General features: G+C 47.1%; 1 protein-coding gene across 2 annotated transcripts in view; it reads right to left on the bottom strand.

The window, feature by feature from the left end:
- Window positions 1-14,025, bottom strand: part of sppl3 (signal peptide peptidase 3) — a 34,976-nt gene that overhangs the window by 8,700 nt on the left and 12,251 nt on the right. The window contains exons 2-7 of one of the 2 annotated variants that reach the window (XM_084486094.1): window positions 9,475-9,552; window positions 8,871-8,962; window positions 7,333-7,464; window positions 3,145-3,223; window positions 2,151-2,263; window positions 1,354-1,460 (exon numbers count right to left, since the gene is read on the bottom strand). In XM_084486094.1, the coding sequence (XP_084342220.1) occupies window positions 1,354-1,460; window positions 2,151-2,263; window positions 3,145-3,223; window positions 7,333-7,464; window positions 8,871-8,962; window positions 9,475-9,552 (601 nt within the window). The remainder of the gene's footprint in view (window positions 1-1,353; window positions 1,461-2,150; window positions 2,264-3,144; window positions 3,224-7,332; window positions 7,465-8,870; window positions 8,963-9,474; window positions 9,553-14,025) is intronic. The other variant, XM_084486095.1, reaches the window with a different exon arrangement.

Below are 14,025 nucleotides of genomic sequence, written 5' to 3'. Positions count from 1 at the left end.
CTGTATCAACCTGCAGAGTTTATAGGATGAACGAATTAATGGTCTGAATGAACTTCCAACATTCTGCTCTGGATACTGAAGGCTGTCTCCGTCTCCATCTGATGCCTCCCTATTGATTCTTCATCTGGATTTTCTAGGAAGACCCTTCAGTTCGAGGGTGAGTTGCATAACAGTGAGCAGCAGATTCCTGGCTCTCCATTATGTGAACCTCTCATCCCTCTTCCTCCCAAAGGTGTCGATGACAAATACGCATTTCGATAGGCGTCCACACGCCACCATGGAGGAGATCCATGCCAGTAATACACACTCAATATGGCTTACCAAATGTATGCCAAAAACCCAACCACAACAAAGGGACGTTGAGGTGAGAGGGGGGTTCAGATGTGGATAGCCTGCACCTGGGAGCAGTTAACCCGACACATGTTGAGTAATAGTAGGAAGCCTCGTCACCCACAGGGCTTGTATTCTGACACGGCTCACACTCTCACTGTTGACAACAAGATACAAAGTGAAGCCAGGTAAAGCCAACTGTTATGCTAAATAAACCACGCACACCCACACCCACCACAGTGTGGAGGGATTGGTTTTCGGAGTAAGTAAGGTGGTGGTGGAGGTAGGGTGGCGGCAGGTGGGGTGGTGGTGGTGTAGGTAGGGTGGAGGTGGTGGTGTAGGTAGTGGAGGTAGGTGGTGGTGTAGGTGGGGTGGTAGTGGTGGCGTAGTAGTGGAGGTGTAGGTGGCATGTAGGTAGTAGAGGTAGGCGGGGTGGTGGTAGTGGAGGTAGGTGGTGGAGGTAGTGGAGGTAGGTGGTGGTGGTGGTAGTGGAGGTAGGTGGTGGTGGAGGTAAGTGGTGGTGGTGGAGGTAGGTAGTGGTGGTAGTGGAGGTAGTGGAGGTGGTGGAGGTAGGTGGTGGTGGTAGTGGAGGTAGGTAGGTGGTGGTGGTGGAGGGTGTAGGTAGGTGGTGGTGGTGGAGGGTGTAGGTAGGTGGTGATGGAGGGTGTAGGTAGGTGGTGGTGGTGGAGGGTGTAGGTAGGTGGTGGTGGTGGTGATGGAGGGTGTAGGTAGGTGGTGGTGGTGATGGAGGGTGTAGGTAGGTGGTGGTGGTGGTGGTGATGGAGGGTGTAGGTAGGTGGTGGTGGTGGTGGTGATGGAGGGTGTAGGTAGGTGGTGGTGGTGGTGGTGTTGGAGGGTGTAGGTAGGTGGTGGTGGTGGTGGAGGGTGTAGGTGGTGGTGGTGGTGGAGGGTGTAGGTAGGTGGTGGTGGTGGTGGAGGGTGTAGGTGGTGGTGGTGGTGGAGGGTGTAGGTAGGTGTGGTGGTGGTGGTGGTGTAACTGGGGCGGTGGAGGACAGGTCTCACCCAGAAGACGTCGTAGATGAGCAGGCCAGACAGCAGCAGGCAGGACACCTTGAGGCTGGGGAGCCGCACGAAGGCGATCATGGCCACGCAGAGGCCCATGGCCAGAGCTGAGGAGCAACAAGAACCGTTGACACACCTTTATGCACCACCTCAAAACTGGGTTTGATCCTTAAGAAGAAAAGAGGGTTATGTTTTTATTCATATTTAACAGAATTGGATCAAATTGAAAAAAAATATTTTATCCAGACCCAAGCGGTTCTTGTTGGATTCAACGAGATAAAGCAATATATACTTGATTATCTATTACGTGTATTCGGATACGTTACAGAAATTGCTTTGAGATTTATCTAGCTTCATTTATTTTGGCTAACCCTCGACTCTCGGGGCGGGTCACATAAAAAGCCCCAAAATCGTTTAACTATATACGTTTCATTAATGTACACCTGGTCTAAAACAGGTCCACAGCGAGCTGCTGAGAAGAGCAGCATGCAGTATGACCGTCATTATTAAGCTTCGGTCAGCACCTGTTTGTTCTGTGGAATAGTCGACAGTTTCTCCTCATTTGTTCCACATTCTTTTGAGCGTTGCATCTTATCTATGGTATTCGCCGCTTCGCCAAGCCACCAGTGAAATGCACAATCGCCTTCCCCCCAGTTACATTTATTTCTCTCCATAAAGAAACCAGTTTGAATTCATTATATTGCCCTCCTATCAACACTCTTTCATGGCCCCCTTCAAAAGGAAAGTTTCCCTTTCATTAGTGCATGCTTTTGAGTCCAACGCGCCCCCGCACTCACCATCCATGAGCAGCCAGTGTCCGGTGAGCACCCAGATAAGCACTAACAGGACCGAGAGGGAGAAGGACAGCAGCTCAGCGAGGGTGAATCGCCCGCAGCACCCGAAGGAGATCCTGCAGTAGAAATGAACACAAACAAACGTGAGTGCACCGAAGAGGCTGCAGGGCCCCCACCCCGTCAACACAGCACTCCACCCCCCACCCCACAATAAACAAGACAATTCAACCCCTGATCTGTAGTGTGAGACGCCACCTGGTGCCTTCGTTTACATTACATTTATTTATGACTTGCACCGGTACCGTCTATGGGTTGCTCACAGAGGGCTCGGGGAGTTTACTGCGTTGTCTAGGATACGCAGTGCGTTATTATATCGGAGGCCCGCGATCGGAGCCTACGATGGATGGGTTGACCTTGGACCTGCCGATTTTAAATATTTAAAAACACAGAGGCGTGCATCGCAGACCCGGAGGACAAACGCAGACGGGAGAAGGCAGGAGCTTCGATTTCACCGCTGATCCTCCATGCGAGTGAACTCCCAATAAAGGCAGTTTATTCACGGCTATTCCTGGGGCCACAGGGTGGTACACAGGTTCAGCGGCTACCGCCGAATTAAGGGGGAGGTAGACAGCGTTGGTGCATTCCTGGTGCATGTCAGTGTTTGATGAGCGTGAACGCTGCCTCGACGCGTGCATTTTCCCCCGTCTCATTGATGCGGGCGTAGGGATGCCTCGTAATGGACAATGAATCCCATTTGTGAATTAAATTATATTTTTCATACAGAGTAATTATTCAAATGCGGTTACATTATGTTGCATGGGAGGACAGAGCGAGGACTACCGCATTAGCCTAGCAGATAATTGAAACGTGGCTAGAAGAGGTGAAACTGAGGCACAGACAGACAGACAGACAGACAGACAGACAGACAGACAGACAGACAGACAGACAGACAGACAGACAGACAGACAGACAGAAACACACATAAGATTGTCCTTACTTGTTCTGTGGTGAGCATGGCCTAGTCAGGTACTGGCACATTGGCAACAAGAGGAACGCAAATGCGATTGTTGCAAGAACTGAAAGGACAGAGAGGAGAGAAGCAACAGGTGAGCAGTGAACCCCGACAGAGAAGCTTAATGACTGCTGGTCTGGTGGATGAGTTTAGTGTCTGAAGGGTAACCCCATCATCATCATTATCCTCCTCCATCTAGGGCAGTGGAGTCCCAGTCACTGCCTTCCATGTCTGTGCCCAACACAATCACCGTGGATACTAGAGGACCGACTGACTCCGAGAGACGACCAAAAATACATTTATTCAGGATATAAGAGGATAAAAGAGAAAAATATTGTCAATGTTACACAAATGTTGAATTAAACTAGGCACATAATTTAAATCAATTAAAGTAAATCAACCCAACTTGAACACTAATAAAACCCATTATAGCACTCCAATGAATAAGTTTCTTAAATAAAACTAATTAGACCATAGTTAACTGGAATTCCTTCATGCCCAACTCTCACTTTTTAATCAGGGCATTGATTTGCTCATATGCAGAAGTCTATTCCGTTCAGAACAATAAACACGGGAGACTAAACACTAGAAGAAAAGGTCTGATGAAAACAGTGGCGTGACAGCTCTTCCTCAGCAGCCACAGTCCTTTGGCATCGGCTGTCTCTTGGCAAACGGGCTCAGTCTGTCTCCTAGTTTAGGTCTTCCGAGATTCTCTGCACAGTGATGTAGAGCAGAGGCTGCTGAATAATCGTTCGCTAGAGAGGTATTCAGATCTCCATTCAGTGTTGAAATACAAAAACAAAAAATATGCATATTTGCAAACCGCAGGTAGAAGGTTAGGTTACATTTTTAGTCCAATAAGTCTCAGGGATAAATTAAAATATTTACGTATGCGTGAGTGGGAGATGTCCCTCAGTCTGAACCTCATGTCAGCATACTGTTTAGGCAACAGTATGCAACAGCCAAATGGCCAGACATGGGACGACTGGATTATACTTCCTAAATTTTGCATTTGGCTATTAGAACGTCATTCAAACACTTCAGAAGCCCTTTGCCACCTGCTGTCTAGTGTGAAAGACGGCAAGAACGACAGAGACCAGCCTTCACCTAACTGGTTGTAATAATAATAATAATATTTTCAATGTTCTGTGGTTCTGCATAGGATGTTGTCCTCCATGGTGGCGCTCCCACCACTCAGTGGTGACCATAGAAGTGAGAGGATGCAGCAGGCGCAGCGGGGGGGGGGGGGAGTAATGGCTTTAGAAGGGTTTAATAATGAATGTAATTACCAGATATTTCAATGACCAAAGAGGCCAAATGACACCAAAAAGCTAAACTAAAAGCCACTGGTAATTAAACTAGGTAATTTAATAAACATGAATAGAACAGGTAGCAATCTTTTATCCTTTTACACCGATGCGTCCCACACAATAGTGGCCGGTTGATTTATTTTCTAATGAATAGCTCTAGTCCTGCTGTGCAATTTCATAAAAACTAGGCTCTTTGTTCAAACCAACCCGTTTTGCAGGCCTACTCTCATACTGGAGGCAGTGAGGGCTGCACTAAAGCTCCTCCGCAACCGGGTTGGACTTTGGACCGATGAGTCGACTTGAAACCAAATGCGTCAACCAAGCAATCCTACAGAACTTGGTTTACTATCTGCGTGATCGAAAGTACACTGTGGAAATGAGAAACGATCAGTTGATAACCTGACCCTGCAACAGTGCTATCCGCAGCAGTTGCTATAAGCCAGCTCTGATTCAGGGAGGGGAAGATAAACTGGGAATGTACTCTATTTTTAAACTTTGGTTTATTCGTTTGGAAACCCTAACGAATATTCAAAGCTTGAAATTATGTATCCGGGCCAGCCCTGCACTGATGGCTGTGTTTAAGCCTCATTACAGGCACTCCTGTTCTCCCACCATCAGCCCCGTCCTGCCGGGGCCCCGAGACGGCCCACATGCAGCGGCCCTCCAATCCGCTGCGTCTCTCCCTCTCCGCAGCTCCACCGCCTGGAGGTAGCGGCTCCTCACAGAGCTGCAGACACGCACTCGCACGCTGCCTCCCAGCGCTTCAAACTATTTGAACAACACACGCACGCACACACGCACGCAGACACGCACGCAGACACGCACGCAGACACGCACGCCCTCTCGTACGGATGAGTCCTTGAATAGCTTGTGGACGCCGACATCATCCGTATTAACTTGGGATCGTCATGCCCTTCCCCCAGCCTCTTCTCCGTGTCAGCTCACGCGCTCGCTGCTCTTGATTCTTTTTAACAGCCTTGGTTGGCTCGTGCACGAGGGAAAGGTGTCCCTGGCTCCTTGTTCCCTTTCCATCCATCCATCCATACAGTATGCCATTTGTGATACCGTGGTAGCCTACATCCCATCCTGAGCAGGGGTGGCTTGGCCCCCCCCCAAGCCCGACCGTGTTATTTCCACGCTCTGCCAGTTGAGCTTGACGGGACAAGGCATTAGGCCCGAGCCTGGTCCACAACAAGCACCAGGCCTGCTCCAGGTCCACAACAGGCACCACAACAAGCACCAGGCCTGCACCAGGTCCACAACAGGCACCACAACAAGCACCAGGCCTGCTCCAGGTCCACAACAGGCACCACAACAAGCACCAGGCCTGCACCAGGTCCACAACAAGCACCACAACAAGCACCAGGCCTGCTCCAGGTCCACAACAGGCACCACAACAAGCACCAGGCCTGCTCCAGGTCCACAACAGGCACCACAACAAGCACCAGGCCTGCTCCAGGTCCACAACAGGCACCACAACAAGCACCAGGCCTGCTCCAGGTCCACAACAGGCACCACAACAAGCACCAGGCCTGCTCCAGGTCCACAACAAGCACCAGGCCTGCTCCAGGTCCACAACAGGCACCACAACAAGCACCAGGCCTGCACCAGGTCCACAATAAGCACCAGGTCCACAACAAGCACCAGGCCTGCACCAGGTCCACAACAAGCACCAGGCCTGCTCCAGGTCCACAACAGGCACCACAACAAGCACCAGGCCTGCACCAGGTCCACAACAGGCACCGCCCTGCACCAGGTCCACAACAAGCACCAGGCCTGCACCAGGTCCACAACAGGCACCAGGTCCACAACAGGCACCAGGCCTGCAGCAGGTCCACAACAGGCACCAGGCCTGCTCCAGGTCCACAACAGGCACCAGGCCTGCAGCAGGTCCACAACAGGCACCAGGCCTGCACCAGGTCCACAACAGGCACCGCCCTGCAGCAGGTCGCCCGGGCCTTCTATACTCCCGGCTCATTGTCAGGTACATCACCGTCGTAGGGACACTAAAAACACAGCGGTTATCCGTCTCATCTTGTTGATGGGCGACGTCTACACAACGCCTTTGTACCTATTGTTCCTCGCAGCGGACGATTGGGATCTTTAAAACAGAACAGAGAGGGTGCGATAACGGCCCAGCGCTGTAGAGGCGCTGGCGACAGAGTCTTGTCCTGCACGGCCGCGTCTCAGAGACTGACTGTACGACACTCTCCTTATCCTCCAAGGCCAGCTTTAGAAAACTCCACCTCAGCCATTTTTCCTTTGAGCTCTTCCCCCATTTTAAAGGTTCCTCCGCTGAATGACAGCTTTAGTAATGGTCTCCCCCCCCCCCCCCCCCCCCCCCCTCGCGTTCCGCTTTTTCTTTTACAAATGAAATATTCCCGACACACTCCTGCGGTCTTACTCATGGAAGTGGAAGCTTCTGAGAGCGCGGGGAAGATTCCCTTTGTCCGCGTGCCCGGCCGTCAGTCACTCGCTGCCTGCGGTGAGTTTGACAAAGTTCTCCTCCGCCTGTCAATGCGGGCTGCTGATCCTCCGACACGATGGCTCGCGCTCAAACTTATTCCCCGGCCTGCACGCTGGATTGAAGGCAACGCCGCAGCGAGTCCCCATTTAAATGAGCACCACGCACACCACTGCCGCCCGCTGAGGCATCGCCCGACCCCGCGTTTTCCCCCCCTCACACTCTGAGCAGGGGTCGTGGGCGATGGGAGAACAGATGCAGAAACCAAAGGAAACGCCGTTCGCCGTCAATCAGTTCAACATCTCGCCCATTGAGGCAGACTGCACGTTCTACTTTTGGAGTAAACGTAATGCGGAAAAATCGTACGTGTTGAGGTGTGAGTGTGAGTGAGTGTGTTACCTGCAGTGCAGATGGTGAAGACCACCTGTACCGAGTCGAAGAAGAAGAACATGACGAGCAGAGACACCGAGGCTCCTATGGGCAGGAACAGAGCCTGCGTGGAGTCGATGGTCTGAATACCTGGGAAAATGCCAGGAAACACCGAACGCACACACACACAGTGAGACAGAAACTCAAACCCCCGGCCATCCAGCCACAGGATGTTGATCAGTTTGACGATACATTGTTATGCGTTATTTATCTAGGCAAAGCGCTCTGTGGTAATCGGTGATGTGAGTATTCGCTCACAGCCCTTGTCATTTTTATAAAATGTATACTTTAATTTAGTCTTTGCTGCTTGTCAAACAGCTCATCACTGTGGACTCTATAATGAGCCTCTATCACTATCCATGGCCTTCTATAGACTACATGACTAATAACATAACCAATATAAAACGGATCAATCCTAGATAATCGTTTGCAGGAATCGAAAGTGGCAGTCGTTGTCGGGTGTGACCTGTATCCCCGAGCACATTAACCAAGGCTTTGATTATACACCCAACATGGCACACATACAGCCTGCGTGTATATAGTGATATACGCACGCATATAGTGATATAGGTACTGTATATAGTGTTTATGCCCGTTTGTCTTTGGCCTGATGATACAGGTCACTATTAGTTTTGAATACAGATGTATACATATATATGTATACATCTATAAATACTTAATATGTATACATATTAAGTATTTATATGGCGTTTTTACCACTATACGATACTGGCCCGGCATGGCACGCCAGCACTTCCCTTAGCACGGTGCTTCAGTTACCGCTTGAAGGTAACTGAAGACATGCTTATCTTGTGTCGATGACACAACCCTCACACTTTTCTTGCCAATTTAGTTTTATATTATAGCCTACCATAAAATAGGATTGATTGAGACGCATTTCATACATTTGGGTTGTTTCAGACGGAAGGTGCCACACAACGATATCAGCGATGATTAATCCAGTTTGACGATCGAATCCACCCCCCCCCCCTTTTTCCTAATCTCAATAGCTCATTAGGAAAAACAACGTGATGAAAATCGATACCATCGATGTAATAGTGGGAAATAAAATCTGAATTGATTGAATGATATCTGTCCTCTTTCAACAAGCTATTTTGTTTTGCAAGAGAATATTGTCAAGCTAACAATCACGGCGGTGTGCTTCCTTTAAACCTTCATTACTGTTTTTAATTAGGCTTATATAGTTATGGGAACGAACAAAGAATACAGAATCAAGCTGTTGAGAACTCAAGCCCTTATCTTTGTGCATGGCTGTGCGTCTCATACACAAGAACATTGTTTATCGTCTTTTTATTGGTCAATATTCCTACAATTTGAGACACAACTTCTCGCTCCGAACATCAGCCATCAACCCGACCTCAGAGAAGGCCCATCCTCGGGCACGGTACAGTACAGCACGGTGCGCTCAAACTGGTGGTGGAGCTCTACATAAACCTCTGGTGATATAGGTGTATACATGGTGTCTGATGCCTGTTCATATAACTCACTGTTGTTTGTGCCTCCATTGTTGAAGGCTCCTGGGGTGGTTGGGTTTCCATCCTTATCCTTCTCCTGGTTCTCACAGTCCATGTTTAATGACCTGCCAAACCCACACACGGATTAAAAAGGGTGTAAAAAGTGGAATTCAATATTGTACTAAATCAGACCAACTTGATTGCACACATTGTCTGTTCATTCTACATTACCGGTTTAGAAAGGTATCATTTGGTTTTGACATCCCGTTTATTACCAACAAATTAGGCAGTTTCCTCTATCCAGTAGCAATCCTAACTATTCTATTGTCTTGGTGTGAGGCGATGCCCGATGGAAATGTTTTGGCAAACTATAATAAATGCGTAGTTCACTAAACACCTTAATAACCACCTCCTGGTGTTATCACAACACCGGGGCCTATACTTAACACAGGGGTCTACTACCCTCCACCAAAACTAATAACGTTATACAGCCCTGGTAGACTAGCATTTAGCTTTACCATCTGCTGGGAGAGGGGCCCCTCCACAAACATCTAACCTTGAAAAGCAGGAAACTAACTTTAGCATGCAAGGCTATGTATAAATGTGAGTGTGTTCTCCGCGACCTGCAGGCACCCACCTGAAGCTGCCATAGACTATTAGGAGGATAGAGATGAGGAACGTAGACACCTGGCTGGAGTCCACCAGGGAGTATGCCCTGAGGAGGGAAGGAAACACGCATTAACACTCGCAACCGCTCAAGACAAAGCATGGTTTGATCGACATCATTGCTGTTGCGTCAAGGAAATACACACAACCACATATACAGCTTATATGCTTCAGAAAGAGCTTCTGGTCCTTTTGGGGTTCAAAAACTTTTTGAAATTGATTCTAGCACGTTTCACACCGAAAGGACCTGGAGCTGATTTGGCCGACCGTTTGAAGTTTTTTAAGAAAAGGAAAAAAAGTGAACTCAGAGATCCCGATGGTCTCAACAGGCCACGTTTTGAGCCTCCAACCAAAGTTCTAGTAGTTTTACGCAGACTAAATATTAGGCCTGAAGGAGGCCGTGATATGGAGGCGTCCCGATGCTAGGTGGAAACATATACAGCACATCCTCTGGTCTAACCAGAGGTGGGGCACCACAGCTATATAAAGTAGCGGCATCCAGCCATACTACTCCCAACACACACACACAGGCTTTTTATCGCTGCAAAGGTGTTCTCGCTAGGCTAAGAAGTATGCAAAGTACAATGTTTCAGTGTTCTCTCTGACCCCAATGGAAAACCCTGGTGGGACTGAATTATATAGAACACCGAAGTTAAGGAACATGTTCATCTTGATGAATTTTTATAGTTGCATGATACAGCCCAAAAACAAATGACTGTAGATTTTCTTTTGTTAATAGTTCATTTTCAGACTTCTTGTTAAGGAATCCCTGCCTCTTTAGATCCATTGTAAATTTTAAGTGATCCTTTTTATTGCATATGTTAAAGCAACATATTTTTTAAAAGCTGCGATACAAATAAAAGTATTATCATAAATAAAATGGTATGGCCATTTTGTAATGGCACAGCATTTTTTGTGTTGGGCTTCACTTCTTCCCCGAAAATCATTTAGGACTGGTCGACACCTGCACCCCACACCTGTCACGACTGATACACCACCCTTACCGTTCACACCAAAATAGACAATTTTCGCCTGTTCGCGCAAAGCTGCGTATGTTGTCGCGCGACTCAGCGAAATCTGTCGCTGTGCTTAATGTGTGCACTGAAACGTGTCGCGGAGCGTTTTGCCTGCCAACGGTCATTCATGCCAATTCATTCTCATCAACCATGGCCGAGATGTGTGTCTGTACCTGTTGTGGAAGAGGGAGAGACGTCGGAATGCCCGTCGTTTATGGGTTAATAATATAATCCGGAGGCGCACACCGCTTTGTGCCGTGATATTATATATATCGTATATATTATATGATATAGATATTTATATATTATATATAGATATAGAGCTCCGGGAGTCACAAACGGCAACAATCACTTTCTCCTCCAAGCTGCGGTTCACTGAACGGTTGAACGGTGATTGGCTGTATTACGTGACGTCACCCAGGGAGTGAACGCTGATTGGCTGTTTTACGTTACTTTACCCACAGGGAGTGAACGCTGATTGGCTGTTTCAACGCGAATGCCGCGAAGAAGTTGAAATATTTCAACTTCTGCGAAAGCTGTCGCTCATTCGCGCGACAAAATCCACGTGAACGCGCCCGCCCGTCTTGGTGAAAACTGTCGCCCCGTCAATCAAATCTTGTCGCGGGTCCCGGCGACAAAAAATTTCGCCCGATACGCGTCTCTACGTTCACTTTGCATTGAAACGTGTCGTGGGGCGAAGTGCGGTGTGAACACACAGTTAGCCTGGGGATTAGAGCTGTGGTCATTGTGCAGGGAACACCTAATGAAAAAAATGAAAGCTGAAACTCTTGAGGGACTATTGGGCTGAAATGAGCAGCGTGGGTAAAGACTTTGGCGTTAATGAAAAGAGACAGAGTTTGTGATACCAATTCCATTAATAAAAAAAAAAGAAAATGATTACACAAAATAATTGCCATGCTCTGAATCAATTCTACCCTGCGTATGCTAATCGGTTCTGTGGCGGTAGTTTTGTGTTGGTAGACTACAGCTTGTCTGTTTACTACAGCAGCCATCAAGATAAAGTGCTCTTCTCTCACCAATAAAGGTCTACTTCCTTCTTGCACTCCGCCAACGACACATGCTCGTTTCCTAATGAGAATCTTAGCGCAATGCTCTCTCGGAGATGGGATTTTCCCCTTTACAAGAGAAATCTTTTGATTTCCATCTTCTGAATACTGGAAATTAGGGATGGGTCAGAACAGTCAAAATATTTGATTATTCGTTCACAAGGGTCAAAGCTGATTCTTTAAATTTGGACGGAAATATCCCATTCAAATAAACATGAATTAACGGACAGAACTGTATTTGGTTCTGTAACCCCATTAGTTATTTTGTTATAAATCAGGCACAGAAAACACATTACACCCAAGCATAAATCTTTCTATATATATATATCTATCTATCTATCTATATTAGGGGTGTGCATCTCTCCAATAAAAGACGATTCGATGCGTATCTCGATACATGGTGTACGATACGATTCAGGAACGATAAATTTTTAAAATGGAACGATTTGATTCAGTTAGATTCAGAAGGATTTCGATTCGATGTGGCACGGCTCAATTCGAGAGGGTATGATGCAATGGATTTCTTGTTGAAAGTAGACAATCATTTCACAAAATGAATTAACTTGTAAATGTGGCATTTCCTTCAAAAAGATTTATCAAAGACTAGAGAAGAAGTGTATTTGTTAGAGGTGTGCATCTCTCCAATAAAAGACGATTTGATGCGTATCTCGATACATGGGGTACGATACGATTCAGGAACGATAAATTTTTAAACTGGAACGATTCGATTCAGTTCGATTCACATCTTTTAAATCAAAAACGACTTTCCGATTCAAAACGGTTTTTGTTACACCCCTAATATATATATGCACCGAAATGAAAATTCTTGGCCGAAACCGAATACCGAAAATGAGGAAACCAAGGCCGAAAACCGAAAACCGAAACACCGAAATAAATTATTATGCCAATTATTAGTAGGCCTACCATTGCATTTATAGCTATGACTGTGTACTAACTTGCGGATGATAGCCGACAACTCATAGAAGCTGTCGGCACTTTGCGGACGGTCCCTAAACTCGCGGCTGATAGCCGACAGCTCATGAAAGCTGTCTCATAGCAAGCCGTCACTAAAGACGGCTCGTTTGGATGAAAACAAGGTTGTAGCTGATCCGTGGGTCTTTTTCAGATATATGGAAATATGCCCACACCGCAGACTTGTTGGCGCAGAGGCGCTTATCCAGACAAGCGTGTGCTGGCCGCGGTTTTTGTTTGCGTCATCACAATTTCCTGTTTCGGCCGTGTTGTTTCGGTGATAAAAGTGTTTTGGCCGAAAGCCGAAAATGCGCTTTTGGGCCATTTTCGGCCGAAAATTTCAAATTTCAACATGCACACACAAGCCACAAAACCTGTATATTAACATTACATAGCTACCGGTATCTATGTCGCTTGACTATGAAGGGGGGCGGCTTAGCCGGGCAATAACCAGAACAACAGGCTTATATAGCCAGCCTAGCTAGTAGCAAAGGTAATCAGCAAAGATAACAAATCTCACTAGTGGAGAAACAGTGACAGGCAGGGACTTACATAAACGGGCACCAGAGTGGGTAGCAGTAGCCCAAGCACAGACCTACATAAATACTTTACTAACAGCTGTCATTTACACACTGAATTTCCCAGAAATGGCAGAAAGTAAGGCAGCTCCAAGGTAAACAACCCGTCAGATTGACTGTTCTAATCAGAGACGGATCCTCAATTCCCCTTAAAGTGTAATTCCAGCGAAAATTTAACCCAAGGTCTTTTTTTTGGCATGTACACACATCAAATAAGCCCTCCAGACCCTTTTTTACGTTGATAAACGAGTACAAGAGTTTAACCGGAGCAATGTTTGGCTTCCATGTTATTGGCTAGGGGCAGCGCGGAACGCTTCCAAATCGGCATTTTTTACCCACTAATATAGCTAGAAATAGCACCAAACCTCTGCAGCAGCATGATTAGGGTCCCTACACATACAATGAAGCATCAACAACTTAGTTAGCGTAGCGGGAGTAAAAAAGACCCGTAGGTCCATGTTTCTAGGAAGTCCACACAAGTCGATTACCGGCTACTGTAACTAATATAGGAGAGGCGCCAACAAATTTAACGTAACAATCTCCCCTCTTGATACTTGAGGCTGTTTTAAATTAGTTTGCGTCTCTATTATATTAGTTACGGTAGCCGGTAATTGCTTTGTGTGGTCTTCCTGGAACCATGGACCTACAGGTAAAGCACAGACTTGGAAACTTTTTTTTTTCTTTTTTTAATAAACTCCCGCTACGCTAACTTTGTTGTTGATGCTTTGTTTTATGTGTAGGGAGTCAGGGACGCTAGGGACGTAGGGACGTGCTGCCCCTAGCCAATAACATGGAAGCCAAACATTGCTCCGGTTAAACTCTTATACTCGATTATCAACGACAAAAGTGTCTGGCGGGGTTATTTGATGTGTGTACATGCCAAAAAAAA

The sequence above is a fragment of the Micromesistius poutassou genome, assembly GCF_964030765.1.
Source record: "Micromesistius poutassou genome assembly, chromosome: 22".
Taxonomy (NCBI): Eukaryota; Metazoa; Chordata; class Actinopteri; order Gadiformes; family Gadidae; genus Micromesistius; species Micromesistius poutassou.
This window is presented reverse-complemented; position numbering and strand designations above follow the sequence as displayed.